We start from the raw sequence: 17,008 nt of genomic DNA on the forward strand, positions 1-17,008 counted from the left end.
CTGATCCGGGGTCAGGTCTGCTTTTTTTCCTGACCTCATCTCAGATCATCTGTGCTAGTGTAAGGGCTTGGACACAGGCGGCCTCCTATAAAGCAGTGTGATTAGTGTGGCGCCCCAAACAGAGGCCCGAGAGAGTGAGGGGTCGTCTGCCTTCTGATGGAGATTAATACAAGTGCAATCTTCATGCAGTATGAAGACTGACTTTTAAACTTCAGGTGCCGTAATAGAGCAGTAGAGTTTGAATAAATGTGTTGCAGTGTAAAGGTTTTGTGTGTAGATGAAGTCCATCTTGCAACCTAAAGACAAGAAAAGTATCACTTCTATACAAGCTCAAGTCCATTTACCATTTCACCCTTCTGCGATTTACAAAATATTCTGTAACAGGGTCTTCTATACTTCACTCATTCCATGCTGCATCTAGGTTCCCACCTAACCTGCTCCTGTCATGAATGTCTCCCACGGGAAATCAAAAGCCTTGTAAGCAGCGCTAATGCTACAGTTTCCCACGGATACTACAAGAGCTAATCGCGGCTGATACTCTGAGAGGTCGTCTAGGAATCCTGTTTCCGGCAGCATGGTATAACACTTCAAAAATTCATCATTGTAGAAGCCACAGCATGAACAGGCTAGCAGATTTATTTTCAATGACTGCATAATTTAAACTGACAGTTAGAAACGTTGTCAGGAAAAAATGCTAGCATGCTAAATCCCTATTCTTTTGCTGAGCTCCTGACAGTAGAACACGGCCTCGGCTAATCCATTTAATATGAGAGGATCAGCTCGGTTGGACCCACCACAAGGGATAAACTGCTGCTCTGTGGGATGGAAGCTGCTCTTGTTCCCTGCCTGGGGCTCCGCCAAGGCTGGAGCTATAAATTAATCCCAGTGACCAAAAAAAGAACGGTTTCCCTCAGCTGACCAGGTTGGACAGTCTGGGAGGAGTGGTGTGTATGAGGAGTCTGGTGATGCAGGATTTCTTGACAGGTGGCATATTCAGTTTATACCATGTGCTAAACCCCTGCTTGGCCCTGATACCCTTTATCCTTTAATTCTGAGTCCTCCTGTTGTCATTAAACACAGATCTGTGATATTAATAACAATTAACGGATCATGGAAATAAATAACAGCTTGCAAATCTGGAAATTGGGTAGATGTCTGAACGCATGGATCTAAAGCATTTTGAACTATAGGTCTGCTGCTTTAAAGGACAAATTATATTGAGCTTTGCATGTTTGACTAATTACCACAGTGTCTTCAACAATTAGCCAGCATTGACTATACTGTCTCTGACTGTTTTCACAGAGCCATAAAGGAACTGAACTGCCTTAAAGTCACATCTGCTTTTCATTGTCATGGCTCCTTAATTTGTCTGGCCTCCCATGTTGCTGTATATCACCCGGCTCCCCACGGAGCTCTCTCTTCATAAACAATAAGCCACGACTGAACTTTACCACTCCACATTACAAAAACATGAACCAAGAACCACAAGAGTCATCAAAACACAAGTAAAAGGTTCAAATCTTGCAGACTGTGAAGCAGAATGAGTAGTAATAATTAACCCGGATCCCCCCTGAAACGATTAATCTTAATGATGGCCGCAGAGAAGACTTAAAAAAAAATCCTAAATGAATTTCAGAAATGATTGACCTTGAAGTTGTGACCAATCTGTCATTGTTCCCTGTGGTGTGTCACGGGTACCAGTGAAAAATATCGTGTCGAAGCTCAGGGGGCACAAATCACCTCAGAAATGTTCAGACCGTTCCTGATGGGGAATGTTTGTGACATTTTCCTTTTTAGCCGACAGAGAGTTATCAGAAAGCCCCGCGGCCTGGGAAGTGAGGAGGTCTTTTCTTAAAAGATCAAGTAACAGGGCCCTCTGAAGTGACACCCAAGGGAGTCCTCTCCCCTTTTCACCTGTGTAGTAGTGTAAATAAAGGAGTCACTAAAGTCCTATACTGCAGGAGCTTTTGTCAGCAGTTAATAATACACCTCAGCTTTGGGGTGAGTATAAGCTGCATTTTTTTTTTTTACCTTCATTTGTATAGAATGAAAGTATTCTACAACTCAAATAAAAATGGCTGAATATCTGAGTCTGTAGATGACTGTAGAATGCACTGAATCTGAGCTCACATAAAGAAGCTGTGTTTCAAATGTTTTCCACTCAGAGATGAAGATGAGTTAAACCATCACTTTTATAATGTATCAGCATCAACTGCAGAATTTGCCATTAACAAAGTTTTCTATCTTTAATTTCACAGTTTTAGTATTACACCTAGTCTTCCAATACAAGGCTTTTGGTAACATTCATTCCCTTTAAGTTATTTTTGATCTTTTTTTGTGATCCTTTTTAACACGATGCTGCTTAAGGATCACTGCTTAGGATCTTGAATGAACATTTGACGACTTCGAAAGGTTTGAATCAGGAATATTTAAATCAACTGCTACCAAGAAGCCCATGTACGTTCATACTGTTGCACATCGCCAGCAGCGACAGGCATGTTTTAACTGCCAGTTTCTTCTGCATGTTTTCACAACACCACACCACGCCTACTTGATTCTTGATTAACAATTCTAGTCCAAATATTTGTCATAAAGACAGGGGGCATCCGGATTTGAACCGGGGACCTCTTGATCTGCAGTCAAATGCTCTACCACTGAGCTATACCCCCATCTGTTTGAACAGTACCATAGGAGGTCAAACAATGACTCAGTATATAAAAGGAAGGAAGGGCTCCTCCATATAATCCATTAAAAAGTGGTATTCTAGCATCTTACTTTATTTCAGACTGTTGGTTCAAAGTCTAAACAAACCCATTTCCAATGAGGCTGTTACCACTGTTACCACCAGACCCACAAGTCTGAGAGGCAAAGAAATGACACAATATGTGCAACACCCACACAACACAGACTAAACCTCAGCAGTTTCCCACTGGAGACTCTCTGGCTTCAGCCTGATGTCTCGTGAGAGTCTGACACTTCTGCCTCACTGTGTCATATTCACAGTATCACATCCCACTACCCCTATTCTACCAACATAATACACACACACACACAGAGAGATCATATCTCTGCACCTCTTTATGCTCAACAACATAAAGCCCTCCCTGTAACGCTGAGAAGAGACAACAAATAGCAAACTATGCCAGTCTCCCCCTTCATCCCCACTGAATGCGTTTGTGTGTGGAGTCGCAGTTTTCAGACTGTAAAGACCAGACAAGACAAGAGTTCTGCCAATTGAATGTGTCAATCATTTGATGTTCCCAGAACAACAGGGGCCAGCACAACGGGAGAGTGCTGGGAAGCATTAGGCTGACGGAGTGGAAGTAGGGCATGGGCAGGGGGTGTCGAGCAGGTCTTCACACTGGTTATTGGGAGGAGAGTGAAAAGGGAACGATTAGTACTTAAAAATAGGACATCAACCACCGGCCGTGAGCTTCCTGTTTTGGTTGGATCTGCAGTCGTGCAGCTGAGATCTCCCTCGCCTTGCCTGAGCGTGTTTATTTAGTTGAGTAATTCAGGGTAAACTCCACCAGAACTGATACATCCTCTGAAAATGTCCAAGTCAACTCACTCCGTCATGGTTATTCTGCATTAACAACAAAATCCTTTCATATAAAGCCCAGTGATTACAGAGACAAACAAACCAGTTTATGCAAAGCACCTCAGAGATGGCTCACACGTTTAATGTATTTACATGAGAAAAGGCCCGAGGAGACGACACAACAAACTATTAAACCACCTCAGTTTGCTGTGTCCTTCCTTTTGTCTGCTGGACCTCCCTTTGTATGTCCTGGTGAGTTAGCAGCCCACAGACAAAAAGACAGTATATAGCTGAACAAGAAAGGCCATTTAACACAACACAAGGGACCTTTTCACCCCTCCCCCCCCCCCTTCCTCCAACTTTTAAAATTCACAATCTGATATGGAAATAACTCAAACTTGTCGGCAGCTTTTAGAGTTCCCCTGAGTTTTTTGAGCTCTTAGTGGAAATATAAACCTGAGGGGTCTCCAGTGCCTATCCTGTTTCACGTAACTGTGTTTTTATTACAAAGTAGAGATACTCATACTGCTCTCAGCAAGTTGGACAAACATGTACACGATATAATGAGAGTGCTGGCTCACATGATGACAAATATTGAAAGATAGAAATGTGAAAGAAGAAATCATGTTGACATGTCCAGGCATGTCAGCACGTAACCCGTCACTCCCTCAGTTGATCATTTACAGTTTAAATAAGTCAAATGGAAAGCTTGCTTCAGAGTTGTGACAAACATTTGCACAACAAATGCAGTAACTTTGCCTTTAACAGAACATTCCTAAAGTTTATCAAAAAATACATTTAATTTAAAGATGGATTGTTTTGAAGGTATTTTTTTATTTTTGAATCTGACACTTAAGTTGTTTAAACATATACAATCTGCCTGCCTAAAGTTTTACCGACTACACCTCACAGCGGGAGCGACAGGAGGAGGGTGGTGGCCTTAGGAGAAATTGTACTAGAGGGTTGGCAGGTAAAAAATCCAGCTAAAGTTGGAGTGAAAAATCAGGCTGTATGCCTTCATACATGCTGCTCATCCTCAAAAAGAAATTAGGGAAGAGTTCAGGAGTTGTGCTTCTGCGAGATAACTGTTGCATTAGTGTGTAATGATCATTTAACCATTGATGGAAATAAATAAGCAGAACTTAAGATTTGCAGTGTAGGCTACTTAAGTAAAATTTGAGGTACATACACGTAAATGAGTTATTTCCATTGACTGCAAATATTATAATGTGTTATTTCATACTCTACTTTACAAGCAATTGTTTCGCTTTTTACCCAACAGCTTCCTTTAATCAACAGGGTTTTACATTAGATTGTACACTCAGAACATATCCTGATTAAATATCATACATTGGTATACATGTAAACACTTACATGGGGCCATTTTTTAAACTTTGAAGACTTTGACTTCGATACTTCCAGACCATTTTGTTAAAAAAACACACTTTTTTTTTTTACTGTGGCATTCTTTCAAAGTTTTTTTTAATAGCAACATTGGTGCTTATATTGAAGGATTGTGTTTCAATAATTAATATGTATCTTGTGTTTTACTGGATTGCCGTATAACTGACGTTTCTGTGTAAAACAGTTCTCTAACTGTTCAATGTCTTTTCAGATTGATGGGAACTCTCTCCGTAGATCAATGAACGGGCTTGTATTTATTTGTCTCTCCCGCAGCTGAAGCATTCTCAGCCGTGGTCCTTGGAGACTTTCCTCTAATGTTGCATGAGGAGGGAAACTGAAACCAGGTTCTGATGGAGGACGCCCGGTCCCCTGGCTCTCACTCCGGGTGTGACCTGTAATCCCATCAGAGCTAGTGTGTCCATACTGGGAAAATAAACAGCTCAGAGACCGATCCTACAGCCAAGCTCTCATCTTCTGATCAAACTTAAATTTTTTTTTTTTTACAGCACATGTTCACTATCAGACAGAGGCATTATATCCTATAACCTTCATGGCTGGAGATCTTAGACTCAGCTATAGTCCTTTGTTACAATGTGAAAGGCCCGATCCCATTGGATACATCTTGACTCAGTTTAAACAAAAGCTTCAAAAGACAGAAACTTTCATGGAGTCATCCCGTGGAATGTCAAACATCAGACTGAAATATCAAATAAATGGAAACATCAGGAAAGTTGTGGTTTTGAGTTAATGCCTTCCGTGTTTTACAAAAAGCTGGATCTATGTGCAGAGTAGAGATGACATCTTACAAAGCTGTATGTGCACATGTGTTTCCAGTTCCTCTGTGGTGAATATCAAAAAATAGAAGAGATACTTTAAAAAGGCTTTATAGACAGTCAGTTTCTATTTGACATAATGCATGCTGGGATTCATTACCTGCATGCTGTGCATCATGTGAAATCCTCTTTGAACTATTAATAGCATCCTTTTAATTTTGACGTCCCTGCAGCTACAATCAGGAGGAAAATCAAACACACTCTGTGAGGTTCATTTGTGGGTTTGTGGGCGCCGTGGTGAGGAAGTGGGCCTGTCTGAAGAAACTGGATTCAATCTCACTGGTATTCAGCGGTTTGATGTTAGTTTGGGGGGTCCAAGATGAGGTTGAGTAGTTGGAGGGATTTCGAAAGGGACAAGAAAGCTTTTTTTTTTTTTTTTTCATTTCACTGATTGGGGCAAAAGGGAGATATAGAAAAAAAACAGAGTGGTGGGGCTGGAGCTTATGTGAGTGGGGAACTTTTCTTGTCCTTTCAAATTTTAACAACTGCCATTGTTTTCACAAGTCCAAAGAAACACAAAAAGGGCTTCTGAGGTGGGATGAATGCCATGCAAGCCCTGCAGAAAGCAGCATTTGATTGAAGAAGAATAAGGGCCACAGGGACATCCCCGTCTGCCTGGTTTCTTATACTGGCTCTTAAGCCTTTCTTTAAAAGGTTAATAAAGGGCCTAGTCAAGAGAAACAAAGCAGAGAGGGAACTCATGGGGTGTCCCTGCATCAAAAAAAAGATCACCAAACATGCAGCGGAAATGACGTTTTTCTCTTGCTAAACATTCCTCCTGACCATGCAAAGACAGTTGGGTTAACTCAGGATTGCAGGACAACTTCGCCTTTTGGGAATTTATCCAAAAGCAATCTTCTTTTTTGTTGTTATCCTGGCTTGACACCAACATGTGTTGTTTTCAGCTGCGTTAGGAGTTTCTCTTCAAACTTTTGAAAGTGTTGAATATCTTAGAATAAAAACGCTTGCCTTTGAATTTCAGCACCAGAGTTGGACACATACTTTAAGATCATTTTGATATTAAACAGTGGTTGCTGTGAGGCTCCAACAGCTGCGTGTTGGTTCTAAAATGGAACTTTTGGTCAGCGCCCTGGCACCAGACGGCACTCGGGTTTGAGAGCCAAAAATTTGAATAACAAGTGTTCGGGAATGGCCAACTGTTTAGAGTCCTCACAAGGTCAGAGCGGAACAATGGAGGCTGTTTCTCATGGCGAACACCCGGCTCGCACTCGACTAAATTCAAATCGTCTGGAGTCTGATTATAAAATTTAAAAACACAGATGGAACAGTCACAAATGGACGAGTGCTCTGACAAATGATGCAAAGCACAGCTCCTTGCTACTGAAGTTATCCGTCTCTTTCTTCCTTCATCTGCTTCTGTCCCACTTTCTAAGCCCAGCACAGTTACGGCAGATGGCTGTCCAACATGAGTCTGGTTCTGATCATGGCAGTTTCTCCTTTCCACTGTTAACTTTGCTAAATCTTGTCAAGGGCTGCGCTCATGGTGGATCAATGCTGCGTCTTTGTGTGTAAAGAATCTTTTTGTAACATGTCTAGAGTTAACATTTGATAAGAATTGGTGCTTTACAATTAAAGATTCATTGATTGTTTGATTTTACCGGGTCAATGTATTACTACTATAAGTCACACAACGAACTCAGCACACAAGAAACACATGCTCCCAAAACTAACCACGCCCATTAGCGCGTCACTGGCAGACACGCTGCATTCAAGGACCTCCCAGGAGGCGTGACCACCGTGGAAGCTTATAAATGTCCCCTCGCGATAATCACTTCATTTAAGATTCAGTTATGCACCTACAGAGGTCTGGTGCTCTTCTTTTTTCGTATATTTAAAAAAAAAAAAAGTACCACATGGACTTTACATTGGAGATCCGTTGCATTTCTTCATAGTTTTTAGTCGTTCCTTTTTTTTTCTTTTTTTCTTTTTTAATTTAATCATGGTGAATAATAACGTCAAGAAGATCGTTGTCTCTGTCGTCAGCACAGCGTGTCTGTGTCTGCTGCTGCTCCTCGTCGCGGTGCAGCATCACGGGGTTCAGGTGGATGAGGGGGCGAACGGAGAGGACGCCGGGATGCGCGCTCCTGACGCGGAGCCCGGCAGCGCGCCCGTGAAGAGAGGATTCTCTGCGTACTTGACCAAACTGACCCGGGGACGGAGGGACGTGGAGAAGCCCCTGCGCTCCTCCGCGGCCGCTGCTGACCCGCAACCAGCTGAGGACATCAGCGCGGATGACATCTTCATCGCTGTGAAGACCACCAAGAAGTTCCACCAGTCCAGGCTCAATCTGCTGCTGGACACATGGATCTCAAGAAGCATGCAACAGGTAATGAATACTAATTATCTGTCTTTATTTGTGTTTTTTAATGATCAAATTAAGTTTTTTTTTATAGAAAGTTCTAAATGATTATTGTTTTTTGGGTTAACTTCATAGTTGCTGGGCATCTGCTGCAGATAGAAACAATAAGCCAGTGTGCACATGCAGGTGATGCCGGTTTGATGGCTGCTTACAGTGCTGCATTGTTCCCCCTGTCACCAGACGACACAGTGAAATACCCACAAAACCCCTGTAAACCATGCTGAGTTTCTTCAGCTCTGTCACTTTTTTTTAATTCTCCATTGAGTGATGCCCCTGAGAACGGAGGGAGCAGTTCCAGGACTCCCTCTTCTTCACCCTCCTTCAGCCCCCCCCCCCCCTCCTCTCTCCCCTCTCTCCCCTCTCCTCTATTATGCCTCCTCTTTTTGGGTGTCCATGTGAATGCCCCCGGTGCAATGGATGCTTCACAGCAGCGACTCCAACGCTGTCCCCCTTCCAGGGGCTAACAAAGCGTCTTTCTGAAGGGGGGAAAGAAAAGCCTTTTCCCAGCCCCTTGTCTTCCCCCTCTCTCCATGGGAACATGGGAGCTGAGTCTGGGTCAAGCCCACTGGAGGGATGGGAAAATGAGGGGGCTTCGTTGATGGGGATGCATGGGGACAAAGGGGTGCATCTATAGGCTGGTTTGTGCACGCTGAGTGTGAAAATGTTGCCCTGAGAACCAAGCGCCTTTAGAGGGTTCACAAAGACATGCACGGTTTAAAAAAAAAAAAAAAGTTGCCAGTCAAAGTAATTTTATCCTGCACTCAGAGGTATCGTGTGCTTTTTAAAAATGTCCTTTTCATTTGCCTTGAGTGCTGCCACACACTGGTTTTATCTTTCAAAACCAGGAGAGTTTGTGGAGAGGTTTCTCCGTCCCTGTTATGATTTGGTTGTCAGGAAGTTATTCTGTATTAAGTTAAAATCCTAACCGTGCTCTTAACATCTGCTTATGTGTGAACTTATTGTTATTATTTGTAGTAATGGCTGCTCTGGATGATGTTAGTTAACCCATCCGAGAGCGTCAACAGGGCTCATACATACATGCAGGCAGCTGGTGGGTGCCTGCATGGACAAAAAAGCACAGACTGAGCTCACAATGAGAGAGGGAGTTCCTGGAGGAAGGGTGACAGGTGGTCAGGAGAGATGGAACAAAGGACGGCCTTAATGCTCGCCATATGATGCTCCCAGTTCCCATCATGTACATATGGCCATCCTCGGTGTTCAGGTTTGATTCCCACGCTCAGCTGATGAACATCTGTGCAGTTTTGACTTTTTTTTGTTGTTTTGCTGCAGACATCAGGGACAATTTGTCCTGCGAAACACAATGCAGGAGATATTTTATTACTACATTTTCTTCTCACAGATCTCTTCGCTCTTGTGCAGATAGAGCTGCTTTCTGCTGCAGTTTACATGAGAACAGACAGGGTAGATTATCTGTGAGATTGCTGTGTTGACACAATAGCCTGTGGCCTTCTTTTAATCTTTGAGCCCATTCAGGGCATAAATAGCATTTTTTTGCACATGACATTAACCCCCCCCCCCGTGTTGTTAACCCCCCCCCCATTGTTTTATGGCACAGGGCCATAAAACAATGGAACAAAATGCTTAACAATGCTTTCTGTTGGAAAGTTCAGGAGCAAATGGATTTATAAAAATTGCCCATAGTTGCTGAGCAAGAATACATTTGCAGCTGGTACCTGCATCCAGATGATAATTAGACAGTTCTCCAACAATAAGCGCTTTAAGTGTTTAGTCAGAACACTTGGCTCTGTACATGTGGTGATCAGATGACTCCCATAAGATGATGATGTAATTTGGCTTGATAAAAGGTGCTGAAAAGGCTTTGAATTTCTAGCACAGAGGGGGAAGGACTCAGGGTGGATGTGTTTGATGGAGGGAGGGGGGCCCTGATGCCCTTCCTTCCCGTAGAGATGGAGACAGCCAGCCAGGCACCACGTTCAGCTCAGACAGGGCCGTGCCAGGCCTTCCTGTGGTCAGGAGTTCAGCGCCCCCCCCCACACACACACACACACAGACACTTCACTCCCTCTGTTTGCTCTCATCTCCCTGCGCCCCTCACACTCTGCCCCCTTGCCTCTTATCTCTGCTTCACACACTGCACTTTTTTTTTTCTTTTCTTTTTTGTTTGGACACGTATTCAATGAAAGTAACTGTTCTTTAAAGTTTCAGTTAAGAAACAATGATAGAGAGAAAAAAAACTTCCCCCGGGAGGTTTCTCTTTAGTTAACTCCTGCAGCTGTATGCAAATGCAGGCAAACATATTTAGAATTTACCCAGTGGGGACTTTACCCAACACGAAAACTCAGAGCATTGTTCCATTCATGGGGCTCCGGCCGGAGGCGGAGAGGAGGGGGCAGGATAGAGGGTGAAGAGGGGGTGAATGGCCACACACGGTTCCCGATTTACTAATCAGCAGTGAGATTCCTCCCCTCCTTTCCTCCCCCCCCCCCCTCCCCCCCTCCCTCTCTGTCAGTGCCCTGGCAGCTCTGGCAGCTGCCTCAGTGATTAGGCTGTCTATTCAACAGGCTTTAAAGCAAACAGCGCCAGCCTCTGATCCCTTCACCGGCTAAAACTACCACCCTGCCTTAAACAAATACAGGCTCATGGCATCAGCGCCGAGCAGCATCTGCTCAGAGTTTGTTCCACAAACAGTTCAGTGGTGAAAAAGAACACTGGAGCAGAAAGACGTCTATAGACGCAAATCACAAATGCAGTCACCCAGCAGCCGGCCAGAGAAGCTGCAGGAATGCGGCTTTTAGTTGACAGTCGGTGAGGGTTTAGGCACCACGAGCTGGCGTGTAGAGACACGTGGCGTAGATAAGGAAGCGTGAAGTGCGGCAGGTGCTGCCTCACCTGAGGTTAAGAGTAAACAGCAGTGGCGGTTACAAAGCCCAGAGCCGACTTTCATCATCACCATTCAGCAGCTTGCACCTGCTCAGTGAGTGATCATAAAGAGGAGTCTAATCTTGCCTCCTGCTCTTTTTTTTTAAAAGTGTGTTCCCGTAAGGTGCTCTTTGTTGTTAACTTCTTTTATAACTAACTGTTACATTTAACAAGCACCTGCAGTCTCGTCGTTTGATACTCGGGACTGTCAGTCATACAGCAGCAAGCAAACACACGCGCAACAAAAAAGTTTTGTGTTGGTGGTTTGTCAGATCAGATGCAACACGCTGAAGCCCGGCAGCAGGTCCATCAGAGTGGGGTGGGGTGGGGGGTGGGGGGGAGCTCAGCCGGGGGATGGGATACATGAATGGGGTGTGTGTGGGGGCGGACAGTCTGCCTCCTGCTTTGTTCTATGTCTGGGATGCTTTGGGGTGGCGGCAGAGTTGCCATGGAGAGAGTGAGATGCAGGACAAAAGGGCTTTATTAGAGCAGGGGGTTGTTTAACCCAATGTGTTTTCCACTGCATAAAAGACATGTTGATTGATGCTAATCACACCCGACTGGAGAAAGAGGGACTTTGTACACTGTTGAATTTGATCATCTGACATGCTTCACATGATCATCCAAAATGCTTTTGGTTTTAAGGCTTTCAAGTCCCAGTCCACTCATTTGTATTGTCCTTTGTGTGTTTACAGACGTACGTCTTCACAGACGGAGAAGACGAGGAGCTGAAAAAGAAAATTGGTGAGTGTCCTGAATGGGAACTATTTAATAGGAACAAAAAAGCATATCGTTCGAGGGTTTATGAGCAACCAAAAAAAATAGCTTTGAGCTGTTTTCGCTCCATGTGGGGTGATAAAAATATACAGAGCCTCCATTGATGGTGTCATCTTTTCCAAAAAAATCTTAATGTTCTTTTCACTGTTGCTACAGGGAGTCATGCAGTCAACACCAACTGCTCTGCAGCTCACAGCAGACAGGCTCTGTCGTGCAAGATGGCGGTGGAATATGACAAGTTCATCGAGTCGGGCAAAAAGTAAGGATTACAGAGACTTGGAATATATCAAGATTTTTTTCATGAGTGAAATCCAAAATCTAATAATTCTCCTTTTTTCTGCCGCTCAGGTGGTTCTGTCACGTGGATGATGACAACTATGTGAACGTTCCCACACTGGTGAAGTTCCTGTCCCAGTACCCCCACACCCAGGACATGTACCTGGGTAAACCCAGTCTGGATCGGCCCATCGAGGCCACAGAGAGGCTGGGCGACAATAAGATGGTACGAAGAAGATTCTCTTACTTTCTATGCCTCACAGTTTAAGGATCGGCACAGGTCATTTCCCTGATTCTTCTGTATAATGACAAACTCTTGTCGCTGTCCTTTTTAGAAACCGGTCAACTTCTGGTTTGCTACTGGAGGAGCCGGCTTCTGTGTGAGCCGGGGTCTGGCACTGAAGATGAGCCCATGGGCCAGGTAAGATACAGATACAGATACAGATACACTTGCACAATTCTTTTTCAATATCAAAAAATAAAACCCATTTCTAAGTGTTACAAAATTATTTTAGTTTAAAGACAAAAGGAGCAAAAATCTTACATCATAGCTTTAAACACTGACCTTGCATTGTGTGTCTTCTTTTTTTTAATTCTTTCTAGTGGCGGTCACTTCATGAACACAGCCGAGAAGATCCGCCTGCCCGACGACTGTACCATCGGTTACATCATCGAGTCGGTTCTTGGGGTCCCTCTGACCCGCAGCAACCTGTTCCACTCTCACCTGGAGAACCTGCAACTTGTGTCCAGATCTGAGATGCACAAGCAGGTAAAAAGCGTACAGCTGTTATTACACACATGTACACTTTAAGGTGCCATAAATCAGTATGAGAGTGTTTTCTCCCTTTTTCTTATGTTTTTTATTTTTTTTATTGCTGTTTTCCTTCAGATTACTCTCAGTTATGGGATGTTTGAAAACAAGAGCAACATCATTAATTTGAAAGGAGCTTTTCCTGTGGAGGAGGATCCATCGAGGTGAGGGATCGCGTTTGCATTTAATGCCTGGCTTCATATCAGTTTTCAAAGCTTTTCAGAAAAAAACTCTAACCTGCAACCTCCTATCTGTCTTCCAGGTTCAAGTCTGTGCACTGTGTACTGTACCCAGACACCCCTTGGTGTCCCCCTCAGGTTGCCTTCTAGGACGACCGCTCCTTTCTCATCCTCGTCCCCGTCATGCCTCGGTATCTGAAAGGCTTGTGGGGACCAGTGTTTGGTATTAGACCGCATTGCTGCTGTTTTCTTGCTACAGTGGCGTGCGGTCTTTAATAGTTTTACTGGGCTGCTGTGCGGCCCGCCTCGGGACTTTACCTTCCTGCACCGAACCAGGACCTTGTTCCGCCTGTAATGCACGGGTGGAGGACTCCTGGTCTTGGCAGGAATTAGCTTTCAGCGTTAAGCTTTGCAGGCAATCAGTTGAGCTTTGTGATATATATGTTGCTTGTAAATGAATCTGCAATTCTCATAGAATGTATTGACATTATTTCCAAGCCTTTTTGCCAGCTTCATTAACACTTGCATGTTTTATTTTTGCTTTTTAAAAACAAACGTCTTTGTTTGTAGGCTTTTATCATATTATTGGCTTTTTTCATGCCTTTTTGTTAAGGTCTTTTAACTATGATGACTCCGGACAAACTCTACGATGAAGATGTTTTGTACTTTTCAGTAAACAGTGTTTATTTCTTACACAACCTGAGCTGGCATTTGGCAATTTTCCAAATGCATCCTTCCTTTGAATGACCTAATCTGAAGTATATCAGGACAAAGCACTTTTCCCTGTATGTCAGCTTTTTGTCTTAAAAAGAACTGACCTTATTAACGTCCTTTAATGACATGCTTCAGATTTGTGTCCATACTGACAAAAAGAAAGAAAAATAACCCCTCAAAATCTCAAAATCCAGTTATTCTTATGTATTTAATGACTCCTTGCATTTGTAACAATCAGGGAAAATAAGGAGTGGAGGAGATTTTGATTTGGGGTTACAATCAGATCTTGAATTGCTTTTGATTTATTTTTTAGGTTTGTTTAAAAATTGCACAGCTGAGTTTCAAATATTTGACTGACATTTGCTCCTGGAAAGACACTCACCTCATGGGGTTCAACAGTGGAGAAAAAGTGACTTCTATATTGGTAAATGGCATCTAAATTATAACCCCACATTTAATCCCAGCCACAGTCTTTAAGAGTTTGCACAAAAGACTGTCTTCTCTGTCATTAACCTGAATGTTGTTTATTTACACAAAATACTGGCTGGTTACTGTTGAGGCCGATGAGGTGAGAACTTAACAAGAGCAACATCAGTGTTTGCACATGGAGGTGTTTGCTCCCTCTGTGTCATCTTTACCCATATTGGGTTACTCTTTACATTTTAACCACAGTACTGTGTACTGTGCCTCTGTTTCAATTAGTCGTGAATGTGTAATGAATAGAATGTAACTCCCCTGTTGTGGTTAACACATGCTTTTAATGACCTGAACATGATTTTGTACTGCTTTGAACTGTCTCAATGACTGCGCTGTTTTTTTTTTCTCCAGTATCTGGAGGGTTTGAACAGTTCATCCCCAATATTGGCTTCTCAGGGATTATGAGTTGATCCTGGTATTAAATCTATTGGACCCGTGGTGGGACCTGAAAGTTTGAATAAAAAATGCATAACCACTGAGAAACTCAACACTTGTGTTCCTGTTTTTATTTTTCCTATATCTAACACAATTTCATAAACCATCATCTGTTAAATTTACGAAGATATATTGAGATGTAAGATTAAACCTAAGCCCTAAAGTCACAGTCCGTCTAAAACTAACAACAATATATATATATATATATATATACACACACACACACACACACACACACACACACACACACACACACACACACACACATTTATTATCAGAAGAACGGTCATTCCCTCTTGTTGAGAACTTTCACGTCTGCTTTATAGAAATCTTGAAAAATGAAAAGCTCGCCTGGATCTGTCCATAGATAAAAAATCTAAAAAAAGGTTTTGTCAGACTTCCTGATGAAGGCTTGATGCTAAAACACGCCAAAAGTGGGATTTTAAAGGTCATGCGACCATGCTGTGAAAATAAAGGCATTTCAATTGTTTAAAGAGACTAGCTGCCTTAGAGTTCTTCCTGCTTTTTTATGTATATTTAAAATCAATGGTTGAAAGCATGAGATACACTTCACATCAAATACTGTAATTAAAAATAAAAAGGTTCTTGGGGATGTATTGTGCTGCAGTGGTTAGTGCTGTTGCCTCACAGCGAGGAAGTTCCTGGTTCAAATCCCCCTTAGACAGTCTCTCTGTGTGGAGCGTGGGTTCTCTCCGGGTACTCCGGCTTCCTCCCAGTCAAAAGACGCTCGTAAGGTTCATTAGTGACTCTACATTGTAGGTGTGAATGTGAGTGTGGCTGGTCGTCTGTACGACGTCTGTACCTTTATGTCAGCCCTGTGACTGACAAACAGGTCGAACAGTCCAGGGTGAATCTCGTCCAATGACAGTTGGGATCAGCTCCAGCCACCCTGCAGGCCCTAACTGAAAAAGTGGTATAGATAGCAGATTGAAAATAAAAATGTAATTATTCATAATTCATTTTTGAAAGCTATGATAAGCTTATTAAAAATGACATTGTTAAAAAAACAGCAGCTAAAACATGTATGCATCCTACTTACACGATACATCAGTCCATTAAGTCTTTACAGCCTTTAAGCAGCCAAGATAAAGTCGAATACTTTTGGACTTTTACTTACTTGGAGTTTATGATGAATCGTGCCACCTGGAGAACTACCAAAATGAGAAACAAGATTTTCATGTGACAAGAGGAGAGTTCATTTTGGGGGTGAATTATTGAGAATTATAGCTCTAAAACAGCAAACTTTTCATACCTTTATCCTCTCAAGAAAATGAAAAACCTGACAAAAAACTAATTTACTGTAAATGTCTTTAACTATCAGCTTCATGCGCAATTTTAATAAACGTCATCAGCCTTCCTGAACACATGCTGGCTGAACTCTTGCAGACACAGCGCTGAAAATCCATCACTGCAGCCATGCATGGGAGACAAATTACTTAGAGCAAACATCCCCACCACAAACCATAATCACTGCTTTGCCTTCTAGAAATGTATAGTGGGAAAAAACAAAAATGGCACTCTTTAATGTGTCTAAATCTTCCGTTCAAACAGACACCAGTCATTTGCGACGTCTTTCTTCTCTCCGTTGACTCATAAAGTTTTGAATAAATCTGCGCACAAGTTTCAAATCATACACTGGTGTATAAAAGAACAATCAAAAACAGTTTGACTGAACGCTATGATCATTGTTTATAAGCCTGACGTGGCTTGATAAGCGGAGGAAGAGAGAGATTCGTCAGCTGGCACGGCACCCATGGGAAAAAGGGGGCATGTGGCTTAAGTTTAAAACTCTTGTATTATTACAGTGGCAAGCTGTGAATGTGCAAACAGTAATCGGATCAGCAGCATTTTGATCTCTCTCTACAAGAAAAAGGAAAGTTTATGCATCAATAAACCATTAGAGTGTCGGTCTAATCTGTCTCTACACGACTTAAAGTCAAGAACTGTCACTCTGGAGGGACTTCTTAAGTTATAAGTGTAAGAACTATAATGGTGTGCTTTCATTAAAGCTTATGTAATTAATAAAGAAGGCATATAAGAATTAGATTGAAGTAAAGACATCAGAAGTCCTTTACACACACATCAACATGTAACATCAATAATCAGCTTTGAATGAATTGGCAGTAGACGCTTGTGTGTCCTGTGGTGGGTTTTCCTCTGTTTATTTTCCCTCAAAGTTTGCTATTGCAATTATGTCTATTACCATACCAGCGTCTGCGGAATAATAAATACAGTCAGACTGAGGTCTTTTAAGTGTAC

General features: G+C 42.7%; 1 protein-coding gene and 1 non-coding gene across 2 annotated transcripts; one reads left to right on the top strand and one right to left on the bottom strand.

Moving 5' to 3' along the window:
* Positions 1–2,597: 2,597 nt before the first annotated feature.
* On the bottom strand, positions 2,598–2,669 carry trnac-gca (transfer RNA cysteine (anticodon GCA)). Its single transcript has one exon. It is a non-coding gene; the product is annotated as a tRNA-Cys (tRNA).
* A 4,914-nt stretch (positions 2,670–7,583) lies between these two features.
* Positions 7,584–14,781, top strand: lfng (LFNG O-fucosylpeptide 3-beta-N-acetylglucosaminyltransferase). The gene is made up of 8 exons (XM_020652498.3): positions 7,584–8,125; positions 11,755–11,803; positions 11,993–12,095; positions 12,185–12,338; positions 12,448–12,533; positions 12,716–12,881; positions 13,002–13,087; positions 13,186–14,781. Exons 1-8 carry the CDS (start codon positions 7,739–7,741, stop codon positions 13,250–13,252), a joined length of 1,098 nt encoding a protein of 365 aa, XP_020508154.1. The 5' UTR covers positions 7,584–7,738; the 3' UTR covers positions 13,253–14,781.
* The last annotated feature ends 2,227 nt before the right edge of the window (positions 14,782–17,008 follow it).

This window comes from Labrus bergylta, chromosome 16 (assembly GCF_963930695.1).
Source record: "Labrus bergylta chromosome 16, fLabBer1.1, whole genome shotgun sequence".
In the NCBI taxonomy this organism is placed as follows: domain Eukaryota; kingdom Metazoa; phylum Chordata; class Actinopteri; order Labriformes; family Labridae; genus Labrus; species Labrus bergylta.

Bases quoted from the DNA above. Each gene is read 5' to 3' on its own strand.
- lfng (XM_020652498.3), top strand. From the start codon at position 7,739: ATGGTGAATAATAACGTCAAGAAGATCGTTGTCTCTGTCGTCAGCACA. The intron at 11,804-11,992 runs GTGAGTGTCCTG...CTGTTGCTACAG, and splicing joins GGAGCTGAAAAAGAAAATTG to GGAGTCATGCAGTCAACACC. The intron at 12,096-12,184 runs GTAAGGATTACA...TCTGCCGCTCAG, and splicing joins TTCATCGAGTCGGGCAAAAA to GTGGTTCTGTCACGTGGATG.